At 38.9% G+C, this 21,717-nt stretch overlaps 2 protein-coding genes across 3 annotated transcripts in view; both read left to right on the forward strand.

Moving 5' to 3' along the window:
- Window positions 1-982: 982 nt before the first annotated feature.
- SULT1C4 (sulfotransferase family 1C member 4) lies at window positions 983-7,830 on the forward strand. 2 transcript variants are annotated; one of them, XM_059494007.1, is made up of 8 exons: window positions 983-1,095; window positions 1,926-2,102; window positions 3,721-3,858; window positions 5,105-5,202; window positions 5,530-5,656; window positions 6,857-6,951; window positions 7,160-7,340; window positions 7,483-7,830. In XM_059494007.1, exons 2-8 carry the CDS (start codon window positions 1,937-1,939, stop codon window positions 7,593-7,595), a joined length of 918 nt encoding a protein of 305 aa, XP_059349990.1. In that variant the 5' UTR covers window positions 983-1,095; window positions 1,926-1,936; the 3' UTR covers window positions 7,596-7,830. The 2 variants fall into 2 exon arrangements, with proteins under 2 accessions (XP_059349990.1, XP_059349989.1); XM_059494006.1 differs by lacking the exon at window positions 983-1,095 and adding an exon at window positions 1,416-1,447.
- A 7,157-nt stretch (window positions 7,831-14,987) lies between these two features.
- The window catches only part of GCC2 (GRIP and coiled-coil domain containing 2), a 31,009-nt gene continuing 24,279 nt past the window's right edge, over window positions 14,988-21,717 (forward strand). Inside the window, exons 1-5 of the mRNA XM_059493334.1 lie at window positions 14,988-15,089; window positions 17,965-18,027; window positions 18,679-18,763; window positions 19,832-19,899; window positions 21,023-21,127. Coding sequence (XP_059349317.1) covers window positions 14,988-15,089; window positions 17,965-18,027; window positions 18,679-18,763; window positions 19,832-19,899; window positions 21,023-21,127 — 423 coding nt within the window. The remainder of the gene's footprint in view (window positions 15,090-17,964; window positions 18,028-18,678; window positions 18,764-19,831; window positions 19,900-21,022; window positions 21,128-21,717) is intronic.

A 21,717-nucleotide genomic window follows, 5' to 3' on the forward strand; every position in this document is an offset into this window, starting at 1 on the left:
TGGGAAGTGTATTCAGGGAGGTGATTCTGCCCCTCTACTCTGCACTGGTGAGACCCCACCAGGAATGCCTTATCCAGCTCTGGGGTCCCCACCATGGGAAGGACATGGACCTGATGGAGTGAGTCCAGAGGAGGCCACCAAGACAATCAGAGGGATGGAGCACCTCTCCTATCAGGAAAGGCTGAGAGAACTGGAATTGCTCTGCCCGGAGAAGAGAAGGCTTCAGGGTGACCAAACTGTGGCCATGAAGTAGCTGAAGGGAATCTACAAGAAAGATGGAGAGAGACTTTGGACAAGGGCATAGAATGACAGGACAAGGGAGCTTCAAACTGAAAGAGAGTAGCTTTAGATTAGTTGTTAGGAAGAAATTCTTGACTGTGAGGGTAGTGAGACAGTAGAACAGGCTGCCCAGAGAAACTGGAAATGCCCCATGCATAAGATGGAGTTTATTTTCCCCATAGCACTCCCACAGTGCTAGTAAGTATAAGTGCAGTAGGCTTACATACAGCAACCACCTGTGGACTGAAGCCCTGCTGGATGGAGGTGGCTGGATCACCTGCTGATGGGAAGTAGAGAATAAGATTTTTGGGATGTTTACTCCTTTGCCTGTACACACAGGATCTTTGCCATTTAGATCAGATATTAGGAAGAAAATTAATTATTCCAAGACTGCTGACAATGAGAGATACAAATTAATAACCTTGCTGGAGCTATTGACTGATATTTTATGTTGTTGCCAGTAAAGAATCATTCTTTACATGAGAATTCCAAGTGTTTTTCTTTCAGAGGATTCAATCAGATTTCACAAACCATGCCAGAAAAAGTGCTCAGCTGTTGGTTGCTGCTGCACTTCCTCCTTTACTCTCCTCATACTGATAGGAAGAATGGAATCTCCACCCACACAAGCTTTCAACCTACTTGTGCCTGAAGATTTAAGTTCCTGTGTAGTTGTCAATACAGCCAAGGACTGAAGACATTTAAGCAGCAAAAATTCTCAGGCAAGTTTCTTTTGCCTTCATTTCTTAAAAATTTCTTTAGTGACTGCCCAGCCACCAATCCAACATCTCCGCTCTGCTGAATCTGTAGGAAATTGCTGTGAGTAAACAAGAAAACTAAAGAAAATATTCTAGCAATATTTGCTGTTAGGATTGAAATGTCTTTTTTTCTGGATGATATTTTTAGTCGAGATTATTTCTATAGCCTCCCTTTAAGCACAGCTTTCTTCTGACCAGACTCTGGAGCTCTGAAAGTTATGCTTAAGAGGTCTTCCTGGGAGAAATTGAGAAATCAATACCTAGTTATTATAAACCAGATTGATTCACATAATTAAAGTCTAACAACCTTTAGTTAATGATCAATCAAGTTTAGGTTATTTAAGGGCAACATATTTCAAAACACAGCAAAGAGTTCCAAGAGTGCCAAGATCTAGGAACGAAACACAGAAAAGGTCTGTAAATATTTTTGTGAGTTTAAGGCACAAAGGGTGTTAGCAGGCATTTCTGTTTATTTTCTTCACAGAGGAAGGGCTGGGTTCTGTGTGCTGATTTCATTACCTGCTGTTATTCTCTGCCTTCTTTTGAATCACACCTCTGATTACTATTTTTTTTTGCCTTTAGAAGCCTTCATAGCAATCATCCAAATTTTACATGAATGTGTTTGATATGAGAATAATGACTTTTTTCTCTTCTTGTATCTGAGTAAACAAAGTGATTTTTAGAGACACAGAAAATTACCACTAGCAATACACCATGCATTTCTGAAAATGAGATCCAGCTTTAAGGGGTCTATATATATCCAGATAGACCAAATCATGGCAAAAAGAAATCAGAGGACATGGAATTTTGTCAATAAGAGAGACCTCAAGATGAGTAACTCAGATTTTTTTTCAGAGCAGCCATGTTAATTCTAAGCCTTTCTTCATGCAGTACTCATTGCCATGAATAAAATGAAAGATTTGAGTCTGGGAGAGACAATGATTCGACCTGGGTTACTTGAATTGGATGGCGTTCTCCTCACAGAACCAATTGCCAGCATTTGGGACCAAGTGTGGAAGTTCAAAGCCAAGCCTGATGATGTGCTCATTGCAACCTATGCAAAAGCAGGTTGGTGTGGGTAGGAAACAGAATAAAAAAGTTTAGCATCATGCTTATTGATGGGATTGAGATTTTTTTTTTTGTGACTAATATTTGTTTAACTCCAGGTTAGACATATTTTAAAGACATGAAGTTGTGTCAGCTGTGACTAGTAACTCCTGACTTCTTTGGCAGAGGCAACAACTACCTGTTACTACTGAAGTACAAACACCCAAAGTCTAATGACCTAAAATTGTGACCTTTAACTGAGATTATATACATTTATATTAATGGTGACAATAGGAGTTTTCCACCAATATGTAGTGATTTAACAGTGCCTAGAAACAAGTGATCATTACTAAGAAATAATAAAAACTAACTGTATGACTCTGAAACATATTATGTATTTGGAGAATGATTTTTTGTGCAAACAAGTAGTGATTTCTGAAAATTGATTAATTCTTTAAAATAACCAAATTAATTTAATAATTTTGGTCAACAAACCAACAAAGAAAAATACCACTATTATTACTAGCTATCTGGCATTTTACTCAGTGACTGGACAATATTTGTCCTCTTCATCAAACCCCTTATACTTACTACAAAAGAAAACTATTAATAACAACCATCAATATGAATTCTGTATGAATAAAAACATACAGTTTTGGAGATTCAGGAACAGATATGGGAGAATTTGATCATCATAAAAAATAATTATTTTAATTAGCAAGAATTTTTAGGGCTTTTTTTTTTGTCAGTAGGGGAAAAATGTTTTTAACAAAAAAATCCACCATTAGTTTTGTAAAACCTGAAGGCTTTTGATTTACTACCTGTATACTAAAGGCAAAACCACATTATTTAACCCAGTTGGGATTAAAACCTTCTAGCCACTGAACTGAAAATAAATAAAGTTAGGATTCCATTTGACATGATGCCATATCTGTGTGAGAGGCACCACACAAGCATCTTAAGAAGGGCTGAATCTCCTGCCTAAACTGCTTTCCAATTTAACCCTTAGCCTGTTCTCTAGCTGACCTGCCACAGTACCTCAGAGGAGATGCGGCTGACACAGAGATGACAGCTATAAAAGAAAAGTGACACATGAGATACACTGTACTGTAACTCTCACAAATGTTGCAGTCACTCAGGCAGATGAAATGTACAGACTTTCATTAACATGGTTCAAAGGGAAACTTTACAAATACTTCAACTTTTTAATATTTTCAAACTGTATGAAATTTTAACACACTTGAAGTTCAGATATCGCATTTTTTTTACTCAAATTCAGTATGAAAACAAAATAGCTGAATTTTTGTTAGGGATTAAAGAAGGAAGTTTCATTCCTCTGCAAATAATATTCTCCCAACAATAGTGAGTTTATCCCAGTGTTTTTTTCAGTACTGGTGTGGGGACTTATTTCTTTAGGCAAGAAGAAGTCTGTCTAAAATGGAATTGAGCTTTGAGAATTACCTTTGTTGCTCAATTAGGCATTTTGCCTGTATTGTACTCTTTTTCCATTTTGTCTACTATTTTCTATGCTATTCTTTCCCCCATTAGCACAGAGTCCATCCTTCTGGCTTTCAGTGCCCTAATAGAAGAAACTCTTGGCTATCCTGGAGGGAAGCATCTAAACACTTGACATTTTCAGGTACCACATGGACCCAGGAGATAGTGGATATGATTCAACAAAATGGAGATACCGAGAAGTGTAAACGTGAGACTACTTACAAACGCCACCCTTTCCTCGAGTGGTTTTTGGCAGAGCCTCCGTCTGCACGTTACTCAGGTGAATATTATCTGTATTTTAAACAAAATGAAACAAAACAAGCTCATAATGCTGATGCCGCAAGTATCCTGGAAAAGGTCCCACTTGCTTTGTTCTTAAACTAAGCACCATTTTGGCTCTTAAGGACCAGTTCAGGTGCTTTAACATAAACATCTAGTGCTACTCAAGGTGTTGCAAGGCTGGCAGATGGGATTGCTTCAGGTGCTACTGAAGACCATGATATTTGTAGTAGTATCTGAAGCTGTGTTTGATACTCCACAGTATCGAAACCAGCAGCAGATATGTATATAATGGCAATTGAATGAGGCATGGAGGCAATTGAATGCCATTCTGAGATTTCAGGCTGTATGGAAGAGAAACATATGTCATAGACATATTTCTGAGAGGTGCATAATGTTTTTAGTGGTTTTGCTACTCTTTCAAGTAACTGCTGCTCAGTTCTAGAGTCTAGTCATCTAAACAAGCTATGGAACATTCAGACAACCAGCAGGTTTCACTGGCTTGCAGCTTCTTACAAAAATCTCCCTCAGCAAGGGCTGCATTTCCACACAAATCGTTACGTCAGACTCTCACATCTGAAGCTAAAAAGTTTGACTAGCTCTGCAGAAGTGCTACTTTTTCTCTTCTAAACTAGACTGTGTTGACTCAGAGAGAGACAAAAATGATAGATGACAGAGGATGATACATGATGACAGGGAAAATTTATGGAAGTAATGATAGATGTCTAAAAGGGAAACGGGAGGAGATAACACATCTCCAAATATTATCAGATATTCCCAAGTAGTCCCATATATTCATAGCTACTGAAAATCCACCGTCATTCTCCTCCTTTCTCTTTATGTGCTACCCACAAAGTCAGCCATCATATTCTTGTATCCTAGAAAGAAACTAATATTTCTTACCTCTAAGGTGGAAGGAGACCACCAAATATTGCAAAGGAAAAGCTTTGGTTGGATAAATAGAAACCGATGTTTATCATAATCCCTTTGAAAGAAAGTATGGGCCCAAGAAAGCAAAAAGATATAAATCTCTTCTACTCAAATACACAGCTCAAATTTTCTCTAGAAACACTGAAGATGTTTAAGTAATGTTGTATATGTTACCCTGCTAGGTAAGAGCTTTGGAGATGAGTGATCAATGCAAGGTGAACTGCTGGAAAGTCACAGTCACAATCACATGAGTGAGCATAGGAAAGAAGGGCTAATTCAATTTAGAGAACAACTTTTCATAATTAAACATCCCACAGGTGTGGAGTTAGCTGAAGCCATGCCATCTCCACGGACAATGAAAACTCATCTGCCTGTGCAGCTGCTGCCTCCATCCTTCTGGGAACAAAACTGTAAGGTAAGGCTGAAGAGCCCTGTTCTACCTCACAGCAAAGAAAGTGACATAAACCAGGGAAATTAATGTATATAAAAATCAGGTGTTTTCCAGAATTGCAGGGAAATCAAAAGGTCTTAAAAAATATTTTTCCTTTAATGTGTGAAGTCTGTGGGAATCAAAAGTCACAACTATGTTACCTGAGCTGGATTCTAGAAAATGGCAGCTTGAAAGCAAAAACTCTTAAATCTCTACCAGCAGGCTCTAAGAGAAAACTCCAGGAGATGCTCAATATCTATATTTGTATATGCAAGTTAATTTCTTTCTCTCTCTCTTTTCATATCAATAAAGATAATCTACGTGGCAAGAAATGCAAAAGACAACCTGGTGTCATACTACCATTTCCACAGAATGAATAAAGGGTTGCCTGATCCAGGAACCTGGGAGGAGTTTGTGGAGAAATTTGTGACTGGAAAAGGTGATTAACTGCAATCACTTGTATATGAGACTTTGATCATTTTAAGAATGCATGGCATTGGTTTTTTAATTTTGGTTATGGTTTGAAATCCTGTGCAGACACTGTGGAAGGATATCTGCTGAAGGTGTTTCAGTCATAATTTTTCTTCATTCACAAATTTTTATTATTACCTAAAGAATTAAATCTATCTTTAAGCTTCCATTTTGAGAAAAAATATAAACACTAATCTTTATTCTGTTATAATTCAGAAACATATATCACAATTTTCACGCTTCATCTCTTCTCTCTAAGATTAAAATAAGCCACTTGAAAAGGAACAATGGTTTAACTGGTCTTACTATAAACTGATAAAATTTGAAATTTAAAAAAGAAGTGGAGAGTTAATTTGGATAGAAATAAGGAAGTCTTTGAACCTAAATTAATATATATAAAAAACAAGTGTCGGAAAAAAGACAGTTCTCTAACTAAGGGCAGGCAACCCCAGAAGCAGATTCTTCCTTTTCTAAAAGAGGTGCTGATATCACAGGATATCCAAGAAACAAAATTTGGTCAAGTGGATGGCAGTTTACGGTTTGAGTCACTAAAGCTTCCTTCGGTCATTAATATTTTTGTCACCATGTAGGCCTAGAGATACCACTGTCTGAACCAGCATGAGAGTCACACGTCCAAAGGAGCCCTTATGCCTTGTGTTTGACCAGCTCAGCTTGGGAGCTATCTGTCCCAGAGCAGACATACAGTATAGAACATATTTACTTCTGCTAATCATTTTGGCACTTGCTTGAGAGAAGTAGGCATTTCTGATAGCATGGCAAATATTGAAACCAGGTAGAATCATAGAATCATGCAAGCTGGAATGGATTTCTGTTGTCCATACATTCCCAAGCAGGGCTAATTAACACAAGCCTTGGCCAGATGATCAAATGAAAACTGGAAGTGTGTGTTTTCATTGACTATAATGCATCTGCATTTGCTGCCCTTGAAAGTTACACAGGAGTCCAGTTCTGAGCATCCATAAACCTGAGGGATTAATAGCAAAAGTGCAGTAGCAAGCACAGAGCACAGTAGAGCTTATTATCACAGCCATACTGATTCAAAACCAGCTCAGAAATTCACAGGTACTGGTTAAGAGGCAAACATGAGTGCCACATATGTTAAAGACACAATCAGCATTTATAGCTGCTGATGTTACTTCTTTTTCAGTCCTCTGGGGTTCCTGGTATGACCACGTAAAAGGATGGTGGAAGGCAAAAGATAAGCACCATATCCTCTATCTCTTCTATGAAGACATGAAGGAGGTAAAAGGCTGAACATATGTCTATAGAGCTCTGAAATCTGTAAGTCTAGCAGAAACTAACTACAAGCAACAGTTTTATATTATAATCCCAGTATCAGTAAATACAGTAACCTGATCTTCTCTGTGTGAGGATTGCAGCTCTCACATGACCTTTGATTTCTTTGCTTTTTCCTAGCTCTGTGTCTTATCCCATGTAATTGTTTTTGCAGAATCCAAAGCGAGAAATTCAGAAGATTGCAAAGTTCCTGGAGAAGGATCTGAGTGAGGAGGTTCTAAACAAAATAGTCCATAGCACCTCATTTGAGGTAATGAAGGAAAACCCCATGGCAAACTACACTAAAGACTTTCAAGGAATAATGGATCATTCCATTTCCCCATTCATGAGAAAAGGTACTGAGGTTTGTTACTGACATCAACCCTGTCTGGTTGTCATTCTGTCATTCTGAAATAAGCATTGAAGTACAAGTATCCAATAAATTGTGGATTACTGGTAAATCAATATTTTCTCTTTTTTTGCTTTGTAATTTCTTAGGCACCGTTGCAGACTGGAAGAATCATTTCACTGTGGCACAGAATGAGAAATTTGATGAAGATTATAAGAAGAAAATGTCTGATACCTCTCTTGTTTTTCGCATGGAATTGTAATTACTTGCAGTTGAAATTTATTCAACTTTTCCCATGTTAAATATTTTGCTTTTCTTTCACAAAATGCCAGCGTCCCTAAGATCTTCCTTTCACACATCACTGATTTTTCATTATTGGGAGAGTGCCAAAATTATGCCAAAGTTTAAATCTCCCTCAAGAAAATAACTCCACTGGACAATTCTCAGTCACCCCCACCACAGTTACTTTTAGCATTAATAAAAATATTTCAAAGATGCTGTGGGTTTTCACCTTTGTAAAACAGCAGTTGATATTGCTGGCATTTTCAAATCAAACTCTTAACAGAAACTAGGAGCCAACAGGAAAAAAGGTGTTAAAAGAATGCAACAGATTATATGAACATTAATCAATCAATAACAATATATAAATTTAAAGGTGGTCAAGTATAAAGAGAGGAACAGAAGTGCACAATGTAGAATAAATTTCATTTTCTCTCATTTTAAGTTGGACATAAGAAATGCTGTTGAAATGAAAGCAACATTTCCAAAAACACCAAAAGCCCATTACTTCCTTTGATAAAAACTGCTGAAGGGCTATATAGAGGCATTTATTTACAGCCTAGCCATGGGCACAGTAGTCCTTATTGCATCTCACTTTTGCCTTCTAAACTGGACATTATAATGTTCTCATGACATTTGGAAAATTCTGAGTTGGTGTGAACCAGGTAAAGAGTCAATGCTGCAAATGCCATCTCCCTCTTCACTGTTGTAAAAGTGTTCATGTCATTGCCTTCTCCTTTGCCTTACCAATCAAATATATAAACAGCTTGTTGAGGCTCTTAGTTGCAATAGGACCTGGTAGATACTGTAAAATAAAAACCAGTTCTGCTTCAGCATTAGTACCAAAACTACAGGCTTGCTTTGAGCTTGTGCAAAATTAACTAAAGCAATTCATAACTCATTTAATTACAGGCAACTGTTACTAATCCACTTTTGGATTTAAAGTGCCACCATGGAGTTGGCATGCAAAAAAGGCCACTTCCTGCTTAACTGAGTTTGCACTCTGAATGTTAGAGGGAACAGAACGTAGATTACAGCAGCTAAAGAAAAGTATGCCTTAGTCTCATTTATCCTAGTTTAGTCAAGTTTAATACAAAATGTTTGCCAGGGATATTTTCTCTTTGGCTCATGGAGAGTTAAAAGTAAGCTAAAAAGCTGTAGCAATATGAGCAGCTGCCAAATGCAAAGCTCATTTCAGGCTACTTATTTAATCCACATATTGCAGTCCTTAACACAGCCATAAAGGGCAGCACATATCTAAAATGAATGCAGTCATAAAGGGCAGCAATACCTTGCATCAATTTGAAAACAAACTAAAAGTTGCCCAGTAAATGTAGGAGTTACATTGTCCTGGCCCACAGAGTTTTCCCCAAAAATGCTAGAATCACTGAAACTGGAAGCATGTATTTACTACATTAGTGTAATTTTCTTTTTAAACTTCAAGTCCACAGATTCCTGCCCACAAACAAAGGATGTCTCTGTAAAATGACTACCCAAGAAAAAATTATCTGTCAGGGGCACTGCTGTTCATCACAGCAAGAGCAAGGCTAAATACCAGCTTGAGGAGCTTTCTACTACTTATTTGTGTTTTGTTTATGATTGACTTGATTTACTGTCTCACTAGTATGAAGAAAAGGTGTTGCCTGCTCTTTCAGATATTTCCACTCTCTTGGGTTGCTCTATGAAACTTCGTGAGTCAGCACAGTTTGTCAATCTAATCCTCATTCAGTGCCACAAGAGGTATCAGTAAATGGAAAACATGCTTAACTCAGGAGCTTGGGTGACTTTTTATGAGCAGTGCTGTACAAAAGGTCACACAGATGACCTGTTTGCTCCTCCCTTGAAATCTCAAAACTATCAGAATAGCAAAATGCTGACAGTGGCGGAAGCCTTATTTGAAAAGGGAATTGCATAGCAACTGCAAGGATAGAGACACCATATTATAAGGGACTAGAATCACACTGGGAAACTCACCTTTGCTCTCACTTCCTTAGGTAACTTTTCACCCAGCTGCAATTCAGCTGCTATAAACAACAGATAAGAAGTACCACAGGTCAGACTGCAGTCCTAGAATACAAGAGGGGAGAAACAAACACTTGATGTGTGGCTACATAAGAAGTGGCTTTTCATATGCTATTGATATTATCTTTCTTTATATTCAGAGACAGGAATCTCAACTATTTTGACAAAATATAGCTGGCAGGAGGATAGAAAAGTGGAGACTTTCTGCTTTTTATGCCTTCTCAAGCCACCATAGCTGAGAGATCAATTTACAGATTCAATCATGATTTGCAAAATATTCACTAATGTAAAACTACAGGGAGTAGTTTATTGTTACCAGTGAAGATTATTTGACCTGTAGTTATGAAGAAAATTTGGGAAAAAGGTTAATGGATTGTATGCATCCCTCAAAGGCCATAGATTCTACCATGGTTTGGTGTCTATTTTGACTTTATGTCAATAGAATTGTGCATATGCTTCTGGGCATATGCCTGGAGGGTGCCCTCATCTAGAGTGCCTTTAACTTCCATGTCTTTAGGTTAGACAGTTGCTATGTACAGAAGAGCTTTAAATGATGTGTTTGTATATGATGATTTTTTTACTAATACCAACAAAAGTCGGTTAAGAGATTTAATATATTTTTATGTAAGATACTGTAAATCAATGATCACCTGCAGAAGGAGACTGTATGTGTACAGCCACATTATTTCAAATAACTTAAACTATTGTCACACTTCTGATGGAAACACATGACTCCGTTTACTGTGGAGATAAAACTGTACAGAAATACATTAGACATAAGTCCTAAAAATACATCCATGCTTTATTTTCATCCAGTTAGCTACATGCACAGCTTTACTTACCTTCTCAGATGCAACATCTTCAATGTCAGTTTAACAAGACTTGAGTCAGTTTAGCTAATGCAATCCCACAGCAACTTCTTTGATGTTGCTTGTTTCTTCTTCTATAAGAAAGTGTCCCTGCTGGGTTTTGATAGTACAGAAACTTTGTTATTCATCTCTGAAAATGTTTCAGGGTCAGTGTTGACTAATACATGTTAATTGTTCATGTGCTTCTGTTTTGCAGCTCTGCATTAACAACAGTCAAAACAAATCCTCCCATGGGAATGACCAAGATTCCTGCTTCAATACTGACTATTTAAAAGACACTGCTGTATTAATTCTAGATTAGTTGTATTCCTCCTTGAGCTTGGGTGTCAATAGCAGCTACGGGAGACATTTTACCTTCACATGGAATGTGAAGGTAATTTGTGAAAAAGAATGAAAGGAGCACAGAGCTCCAAAAAATTAAAGAAAGAAACAGACAAGTGAGGTGTTCTATCATCCTAGCTAGCATTCAAAGACAGAGGGACAGTGCTTTCCTTTCCAGTAATCCAACTATAGATGATCTGCTTCACACTTGAACTGAAAGTCTCTGTTTCTCTGGTTAGGAAAACAGACCATGAAGAGGAAGAAGATTTTATGTAATTTGCCCTATCCATACTGGATATGGAATCATACTTTATATTAACGGTTTACATCAACATGTTCAGAAAGTGTTTTACCTTGACAACAAGGTTAATTATTAATTCTGGCATTTTTCAGAAGTGCATTAACACATTTTAAGCCTGGACTGAAGGTTTCATTTCCCTCACATTCTCAGTGAATGCTGCAAGGTCTCAGTGTAGGCTGAAGGTGAGCCTAGAGGCACACAGAGAGTGAGAGTTAAGTCTTTCATACTTTTAAGATGCAGCCAAACTGTGCTGCCAGACTGAAAGTAATGGGCTTAGGCTGGATAACAAAGAAGGCTCTGCCTGCCCTCCAGACCAAGCAGTGTGTAGGTAGATCAGGAAAGCAATCATTCAGCAGCACCCTGTGGTTAACGTCAAAGAAGCAAATTACTCATGGATTCTTTTGCAGAAGGGCTTTGGCATTGGCTGCTGCAAGGGCACTTGGTATCTATCAGTTGTGTGAGCTCAGACTGAACTGAAGGCTCCCAGTAGAATCATATCCATCTACCATCACTGTGGAGACAGAGGCATCATGTCAAAAGCAAGCTACCCTGGGTCCTGCTCTGGTACAGGCAATATAAATACAGGTAGAATGTTAGGTCAGGCACCTAAAAATTAAGGTAACTTATTTTTTATTTGTTAAAGTTGGGCCTTTTGATTCACAGTAATTTGTTATTGTACCAATATCACTCAGCATCATTTGCTACTACCTCTGTGTGCAATTAAAGGTTCTCCATGTGCTGTTAACAATAGAACAGACTTTTGCAGCCAGACCTCAGACCAGGTGTGAAAAAAATGTTCCCTTGTGTGAGTTTTACATTAATCTATCAGAAGGCTTGCTGGCTTTTGCTGGTGAGAACAACAAACTACCTACCTCTGTTTCTTATTACATTTTAAGACTAGAATTAAAGACTGTATATACAGTCTAATTTTTTAACACCTAACCAAATCCTTCATTCACAAATTAGTACTGAGATAAATAACTCTTTTTTAACTGTACCCTTCCACTCCTGTGGGAGCCTACTGAACCTCAACCCAACAAAATGGCCATAGTCAGCCAAATAATTTGCAGTTCATCTGCACAGGGGGGTGTGCTTTAAGTTTCCAAACAGAGGAGAATACTTAACATACTATAAATTCATGTGTTGTTTTCCTTTATATTAACCTGGCATGTAAAAAAGGCATAGAAGCAGCTCAAAGCAAGCACTCTGACTGGCCCAGCATGGGTCAAAACTAAGAGTCTGCAATCCTCAGAACTTGCTGCAAAATACAGTGGCAAGTATTTAAAGCATCTGCTCCTTTATGCTGAAAACACATTCCCCAGTAGCAAAATTACAGGCATTTTCTCATTCTGTGCTCTTCAGAAAATTCTTGCAGGTCTAATAATTCCAATGATAGTGAACAAGCATTTGTACTCTACCTTGATGTAAAGACTAATTACAGCCCTGTGAGACCTGGCTTCTCAATGAAAGCAGAATTGAAAATTTGTTATGCTCTGCCCCAACACATCCCATAAATCTCTTGGCAATCTTGTTTTACATAGACAATGCTATTTAGAAATATGAATTAATTATCTTTTACAAAGATAATAAAATCATGAGATATATGGACTATGTAAATTATTCTTGTTTTTCTCACTTATCTTGTCTCAAGTTAGCTGCATTTATTATTATGTATCAGCTTACTGTCTCCTTCTAGATAGGCAAGACACAATTCTTAAAGTGTTTAAGAAAATTTTATCAGACTATTACAGGTACAAATCAACATTTTTCCCTGAAAAATTCAGAGCAACTTGCACTTTATTATAACAAACTGAAACAATCAACAGACAAAGTCCTCAACTTTTTTTCTTAGTTATTCTAGAAAATTTTAAAATTCTTCACCACTCCCTAACCAGGATTCTTTGCAATTGCTGTTGCAATTCAGGACCAGAATGCAAGACTCTTAAGACAATCTCAAATGTGCAATATGCCTAAACTCTGTTACATAAAATAGAGGGAGGTCTGAGTGGTCCCTTGCAAGAATCCACTACAGAAAGCCTGCAATGAGTGAGCTGGTAGCTCACTGTCTTCAGTATTAACACCTCTGAAAAGTCTTTTGTGTCTGCCTTGGATGAGCTCCAAAATCAATTCCCTTGTAGGTTAAATAATGAGATGACCGAAGAGTTGGTACACAATACATACTGTCTGAAGACAGGCAGAAGGAACAAATGTGCATGAAACATTGTTCTCTCTGTGGTTTCCCAAAAGAGGTTAGTTTCCTACAGTGTTCTTCCCAAACATTCAAACTCAGTTGGAGGCTGACCTCAAAGCACAGAGCCACGCAGTATGGCATAGTTTGGGGTGAAAAGCTTCTGCTCTGGAATGGTGTTGGAAGGACTCTATCTCAAAAAGCTCTTATTGAAATTGTATGAAATCCCCACCTTAGACCAGAGCAACACAGGCATAGGTAACCAGTTCAGAGTACCCCACTGTGAAAGGAGAAGGAAAGAATAAATCTGTTTAATTTCCTCTGAAGCTTCTAAAAAGTATAATAATAGAAGTAATGAAAAAACACTGTCATGCTTTTTGGTTAGGGACATGTGCTCCTTGCCAGCAACCTCTGTGAGCATGGAACCATGTGCTCCTGCTACTGTTGTGTAGCTGCATAAGTAGAGATATATGAATATATGTAATGGACAGTGAATGCCTTGGAGGTGGGAAAAAAACCACTTTCTTAGGTATATGTGAAGAAGCTTTCTGCTTTTTGTCACTATTTGCCATTTGAATTTTACAAGAAGGACAGTAAGCAGACTTGGAAAAACGCAATTATTCTTCTGAGACAAGCATTTCAACAAACTACTCTCCTTTTTATTAAACTACATATTCTCTCATGACAATATAATTAATTCGGTGATATTCAGTATTCACCCAGTGAACCATAAACAGAATAATATGCCTAAATTGTTTTTCCCAGGCAACTTTTCATTAAAAATCAATTACTTATCATGAAATGTGAAAAATTATTCAGGCACTACCAAAGTGCATGCATGGTTACAATGAAAAATGTGTGCCCTTTAAAGTAGGCACTGTTGCCCTCAAACATCTACTCAAACAGGCATAAAAAGTCTCTTTAAGAACATGCAATTACAAGCCATAACACCTAGGTTCTGCTGTTGGCTCTGGTAGTCCTTCACATCCATTTTTGAATTTGCAGAATCATGGAATTGTTAGGGTTGGAAGGGACCTCTGGTGATCATCTCATCCAACCCCCGAGCCAAGGCAGGGTCACCTAGAGCAAGTGCCAAAGAATGGGTCCAGGTGGGGTTTGAATGTCTCCAGAGGGAGACTCCACAAGAGCCCTGGGCAGCTGTGCCACTGCTCTGCCACCCTTAAGTAAAGAAATTATTTCTCATGTTGGGGTGAAATTTCTTGTGGTTTTATTTAAGGCCACTGCTCCTTGTCCTGTCGCTGGACACTGATGCAGAGTCTGGCACCGGCCGCATTTATTTGATAAATAATTTAAATCAATTTGTGCTCCCATCAAGGTATTAAAAACGGGGTCTTAAATCGCTCCGTTTCTGCCTGAGCACGTCACCCTTCACCTCACACTCTCCTTAGGGCGGCAGTGAGAGACGTGCCTGCAGCACTGCTTTGCCCTTCGGCGCCCTTCAGGAACAGGGAGTAGCGGGCTGCACTCGTGTTGCAGCCGTACCCCTTCCCCTTTTCATAAGGCGGAGAACATGAGATCGGCCGCGATACCGACTCCCCGGCCCACGGCCCGTTTCATGCGGGCTCAGCCGCCGAGGCCGCGGCCTCTTGGTTCAGCCCCGCCCGGCCCCGGGGCGGCGCTCCGTGACGGACAGGCCGAGCCCGGCGTGCCGGGATGACGGAGGCGGAAGCGGCTCGGGGAGGATGTAGCGGCGCTGGCAGCGGCTGTGGCGCCGCGATCTCCCCGCCCCTGCAGCCGGCCGGCCCCGCCATGGAGGTAACGCGGCGGGCTTGGGCAGAGGGGCTGCGGAGCCCTCGGGGTCAGCGCAGCCGGGACGGGTGCGGAGGGGGCGGTGCGTGACCTTGGCATGGAGCACGGCGGAGCGGGGAGGTGCGGACCAGCCCCTCCCACGCCGCGCGTTCCTGTCCCTTCCTGCGGTGACGGTCGGTGAAGCCCGTGGGGCACTGGGCGCTCTTGGCCGGCGCCTCGCAGCCCCCGCCGGTGGCGCAGCTATGAGGGAGGCCGGGGGTGGGAAGGGGGCCCTGCCTCTGCCGCTGTCCCTGCCCTGCGGAAATGGCAGCGCCGGTGCTGGCTGCAAGGGGCTCGTTCAGTGCCCCTCGTGCTTGGGAGGTGGGGACGTCGCCCTGTGGGCAGGGGCTGGGGAGAGCGGGCAGCGCTGACTGCAGGGCAGCGACCCTCGGGTGACGGACACACGGCCAGGGCTTCGCGTGGTTACTGTGTGACAGCAGCCACGGGCGAACAAGGGTTCCTTCTCCACTGAGGTGACCCGATGTGTTAACAGGACGTCCGCTGTGAAACACCTACCAACGCAAACAAATAAAAGCACTGAGGCGTCTGTATCTAGTGTGGCTTTTATAAAAACCAAGGCAAATCCAAAGGGAACATTGGGGAATTTTATGTTCACACATTAAATTAACTCTCCTAGTAGTGTCTGTGCTGCTCGTGTGCCACGTTCTAATAGATGTTCAATGCCACTGTTGGTTGAAGCAATCACAAGTCAAAATGTGTTTTGATGTGACTTGGTACACTTAAGGTAGGTGATGTCTAATACTTGCACACTGCTCAGAAATTTGCTGTCCATGGTGACCACTATGCCACAGTTCACAGAAAAGGCTGGTATATTGCATTTATGCATTAGTTAGACTTTCTAAGAGGATGTTAAGCTATTGCAAAGGTAAGGGATAGATAGCAGTTAAAATACATAGATCTTGAAATGTGGCATGGAAACCCCTTGGTGTAGGGGGTAAAGTAGGCTTGAAATAAAATCTAAAAAAAGAATGTGTCTGTGGGTGTCTGTGTCTGTCTGTGTGTGTGTGTGTAAACTGGAAGCATCCAGAATTCAGAATGGTGGACTAGAAACCATGCAGGATTGTATTTGGCTTAAAAGCATACTTAGTAGCTGCTGGCACACAGTTCAGATGCAACTAAAAGTTCAGGGTTTTTTGGTAGCTCATCTTCATAATTTTTCTTCTAACTCAAGTGGGTGAAGCCCTCTACATGAGCTGCCTCTGGGTTGAGTTACCAGAACAGCAAAACTGGATGCATTGTTTTACACAGTGTGTGATTCTGCTTCTGTATTAGCTTAAAGGAGTAAAAGTATTGTGAGAAGAAAATCCATCTGACCTTGCTGTAGTATGGAGAGTGGTGAGCTGTCATTTTCTGAACAGTACATGCAGTTTGTTATAATTCATTATGCAGTCCAAGTGCTAAAGTATTAGGAGTGTAAATGTTGACAAAGTTACATCCTAAGAAAATCTGAAACTTCATAGCTTTTTTTCCCTGATGCTGTACAGCACATTTTTTCCTTGTAAGTTTCTTTTTACCATCTTGAAAAAAAAAAAAAACCAAACATGTAGCATATGTGACATAGATTACTATAACTGCCTTTGCCCTTGGTCTGTACTTGAACTCATATTTCTAAAGGTGATGCTTTTTGTTATCTGTATCACCTGTTCTGTCCAAATTATTAGTGATTGTCCATTCTCACTCATAGTGCTCAGATCCAGTTTTGTTCTTCCTTAGTTTCTACCATAAGGGTTTTGATTTTTTGGCAGAATGAAGAAAGTAGCAGAATGAAAGTGAGGGTAGGTGTGTATTCATACACACACACACAAACATCTAGATATATAAAAATACAATTATATATATACCTCTTCTCTCTTATACTCATGCACATATGGTATGAAGAAAAAAGTAGGGTAAAGGTGAAGGCTTGGAAATGCTATTCCTGATATTTTGGCAGTGTCTGTTCCCATTTCCTTTGCAGCATTGTGGCTACATACATTTCTTTGTGTTCCTGATTATACATAAGCATATCCCACCTAAACCACTGTAAAGCAACAGTCTCCCAGATTAAATCTGTGAAAGTTTACAGTAGAAGGCATTTTGAATTTATTTCACAGATAGAGAGCCCAGAATTTGCAGAGCCTTTTCAGATATGTTTGTCATGCCAGCAATCCTAGTGAGGACTTGCATGTTTAAAAAAAAGGAAGAGAAGGGTTATAGTTTGTCCAAAGGAGCCCTGACTTTGCTGAATCTTTTGGAATATATTTGATAGCCTAACAGTTGTAGAGATAAACTAGTGTGTTTAAGAAGGAAACAAAAAAATATTAGGAGCTTATGTGGTTCAAAAGTTCTCAAGGTTTGATTGAACTGCAACCCCTCTACAAGTTTTTTTGGGTTTTTTTTTTATTGTTGCTTGGGGGGGGGTTGGTATTTTGTTTGTTTTTTTTTGTTTTGGTTGTGGTGTTGTTGTTCTTTCTTTTTTTTTTTTTTAATGGCTCTTTTAAGAACAAGATGGTGAGTCATGCTTTTGAAACTGCTTGTAAATAAAATTTATTTGCAGTACTGTATCAGCTCTAGATGTCCATTCAGTAATGGAATCATAAAATCATGGTTTGGACATTGGGAGCTTTCCATTCTGCTGTTCTAATAATGACAGTAGATCTTTGTCTGCTATGATTCTTACTCATCCTACAAATACATGTTGTTTTAAAAATTTTGGTTTGCTTTTTTTTCTTGTGCTTTCACTATATTCAGTTCCCCTCTGTTTGGAGACTTTCAATTAGTTCTTTTGGTAGTTTTACACCAAAAAGTCTGTTACTGCAGATTGAACTTTATTTTGTTGTAGGTTCAAGATGCTGGGCAGGAGATGGTGGCATCTTCTGGCACACCAGGATCAGGCAAATCAAAGGTAATCAGTCCTCACAAACCTAATTTATTTGGATAGCAATAGTTGCAAGGGTTAGCATACAAGCTGTGACTAATAGGAAGACAAAGATATTTTTAACATTTCCTCTAGACAGGAAAAACTAACTTATAAACATAAAGTGTTTTGGAAACCATGAGGAAAAAAAGTCTCTTTTTTATATGTTCACTTCCTGTTATATTTGATAAATTATTAATAGCATCCAGTTTTGGCAGCAGTCTTTTTCATAATGGACACAGACATCTTTGCATACAGTGGAAGTAAATTTAAACAATGACAATGTTAGGTCAGCATGCTATTTTCAAAATATTGTTCAAATTGTATTACTGAATTGTAATCCGTCCTAACTGAGTTTTCCTAACCAGTGCTGCCCAACTGTGTGCTTCAGAATTGTTTCAGAAAAGTACAAAATGAGGAGTAGTTTCTGTTACTGTAATTGAAATAACAGAATTGGATAACAGCATCAGTAGCTTGGACTGTTATTCTTCTTTGAAATGTTACACTTCTTGCAAATGTATGTTAAGAGTTTCTTGTCCTAAAATTCAGCTTTTTGGAAGTCTGATGATAAAAGGCCTTGTTTCTAATTCCCTCTGGGTTAGAGGAAACTGGTTTCTCTGATATATACTTTCTTTACAGCTGGACACATTGCCCAAGGAAGACCTCATCAAGTTTGCAAAAAAGCAAATGATGCTTATACAGAAAGTGAAGTCAAGATGTGCAGGTATCTTACTGGAGAGTGCAATTTCTGCCTTAATGCTTGGCACTACCTGACCTTTTCAAATATCACAGTGTGATTTTGATAGGTAGATTTAAAATTTAGGCAAAAATACAAGATTTTATTTTTCTTCAATTTTGCTTTTTATGGTGGGAGGATAAGGACCGAAGTAATTTGATTAAGAAAAAGAAAAGAAGCATTGCTTTTGTCAGGTATTAAATTAATTTTGGTCTGACAGTATGGCATGACAGTGTAGCTTGTGGAAAAGTTGAAGTGGGATTTGTCATTGTCTCTTCCCCGTATTGGTGCAGGTTGATTTTCAGGAAGCAGATGGGAGGAGGAATGTCTGGTTTTTTTTTTTGTATAATTAGTAGAGTTTAGTTTGTTGTAGAGTACAATGAGTTCTTTTAGATAGATTCCTACTTCACATTTGATCATTTATTGCCTTAACAGGAAATTTTAAAATATATCAAACAAATTTTTATGCTTAACACCTAAAAGTACCTGTAAATCTGTCCTCTCATGTGCTGTCCTTGCCCACTCTACAGTCTCTTTTTCTCCAGTGGCCCACTACTTGGACTGGTGTCACTTCCCCTCGTTTGGAATGACAGTTATGCTGACTGCTGGTAGCTGCCCTCTGAAACAATAAGGATACAGAATGGGCTGTACCAGGCTTTTCCTCAGTGTGGTTATTCATAAGATCTTGTTCTTCTGCTTGCTGCCTATTTTTAGAGAAACAGTAGAAACTGAGTATCTTTCCTCTGACTTAAATTGATTATGAAATAGAAGGTAAAATGGATGATCTTTAGAAGAATTTCTATCTGTTGTCCCTCTATCCAAGCCAGGAAGTTTTGCTTCCTCAGGAAACCATGCTCAGTGTCAGGACTGGAGAAGTAGTACTGAATATTTGTTCTCTTTCTGTTAGTCCTGTCTATCACTGAGTAACAAACAAAAATTGGTGAAGTAAAAGACTTCTCTGATTTGAATAGAAGTGTTGTCAGGCACAGGATTTACTAAAATTTGCTACTGTGATGCAGCATCAATTCATACTGTAACATTTCTTTACATTTTAAGAACTGGAGAAAGAAATTGAAGAACTCAGATCTAAAGCAGCTACTGCAGGAGGTGATGATATTATTCAGGTAGGAATATGTGATTGTTTTCTATTGTATTATGTAAAGTTAGCTGAAATAAATCCACAGAAATAATTTGGTAAAAAGTCAATAGCTTGAAAACCATTATTCAAATTGAATGTAATCAATCTGCAGGAGTCCAAGACACTTCCTAAAACCTTTTTTTTCCCTTCTCCCCTCACATCCTTACTCCACTTGCCAGCAAACACTCTTGGTTCTGTGAGGAATAGTACAAAGTACACTTTCCAGAGCTTACCACAGCACTACAGTACTTGGAGGGAGCTTATAAGATGTGGACAAACTTCAGAAGGGCCTGTTGCAATAGAACAAGGGATGATGGAGTTTTAAACAAAAAGAGGGTTGATTTAGATCAGATATAAGGAAGAATTTATTTTTTTACAGAGAAGGCAGTGAAACATTGGAAGAGGTTGCTCAGAGAGGTGGTAGATTCCCCACCCTTGGAAATATTCAAGATCAGGTTGAATGGGGTTCTGAGCCACCTGATGGAGTGGAAGATGTCCCTGCTCACTGCAGAGGGAGTTAGACTAGATGGCCTTTAAAGGTCCCCACCCACCCAAACTATTCTGTGACTCTGCAAATGTCCCCAGCAAGACTTTTCCTTGTTTGGCTGGTTAGACCAGCTTTTGTTTATTTTGGAGTGACCATTGCAGAAAGACTTTAGCCATTTAGAAAAGTTCTGAATCAATTATTTGATGAGATTAGAAACACATAATTCCATAGTATGTCACAAGAAATAATTATAGGATCTGTTTTTCTCAAGATAAGGGTCATAGCATACGAAAGCGAAAATTGGTAGTGAGGAGGAATTTCTCAATTAGAGAACTGTTTTGAATAATTTGGATGGAGGTCTCTTTTCTGCAGAAAGGGAACTTCACCACCATCACCTGGTAATCAAAAGTTAGCTGATCACAAGTACAATTTTTAAAAGAACCCAAAATCATTTTTTTAGTCTCCCTATTTCATATCAATTTTATTTGGGCTGAAAGCAATTTTTAAATTGCTGACTGATGTGTTTATTTTACAAAAAGTGTCATAATCTATATGTGAGTTTCTACACTGTTTCCATCATTAAGAAACCCTGCTTTCAGTGTTCTTTTTCATTTAATATTAGGCTCTCACAGAAAGGCTGGATGTGGTGCTTCTGGAAAAAGCTGAAAGTCAGCAGCAGTGCATAGCTCTGAAAAAAGAAAATGTTCAAATAAAGCAAGAAGCAGAGGTACTGAAATGGGCCATAGAACATTACTGAAATATTTCAGAATTTTATTTATTTTCTACATTTCCTTGTTGTGTATCAAATTTTAATCTTTTTCTTCACTTACTTGTGTTCTGTATCTTTAAAAAGTCTTTAAAAATCTAAAGGCTGTATATATTAAAGCATATTTTCTCTGTACCCCCTAGTTTATAGTAATAAATAAAAAAATCTTGTATCTGCTGTCTAGATCCACAGCTGCAAGAAGAATTCAGTCTGTGCATTAAAAGCCTACATAGGCTTCAGTCTGTCAGCTCTGTCTTTCCATGGGAGCACGAGTTTACCTTTACAAGGTAAACCTTTAGATATTCATGTGAGGCTTACCTTTAGATATTCATAAGAAAGGGCCTGTCAGCCAAGGCACCTGTATTATATTGAGATTATATCAATAATCTCAATTAATGATAAAGTGAAGACTGAATTGCTTGCAGTTGATGGATATTGTTATATTCCAGATACCTGGATTTGATGCTCTAAAATTAATCTGATCTTTAATGCATTATGAGAATAGTTGCTAAAGCTGAAGTGTGTCGTGACCATTTTGTGAAATTATGCTG

The sequence above is a fragment of the Ammospiza nelsoni genome, chromosome 2, assembly GCF_027579445.1.
Source record: "Ammospiza nelsoni isolate bAmmNel1 chromosome 2, bAmmNel1.pri, whole genome shotgun sequence".
NCBI lineage: Eukaryota > Metazoa > Chordata > Aves > Passeriformes > Passerellidae > Ammospiza > Ammospiza nelsoni.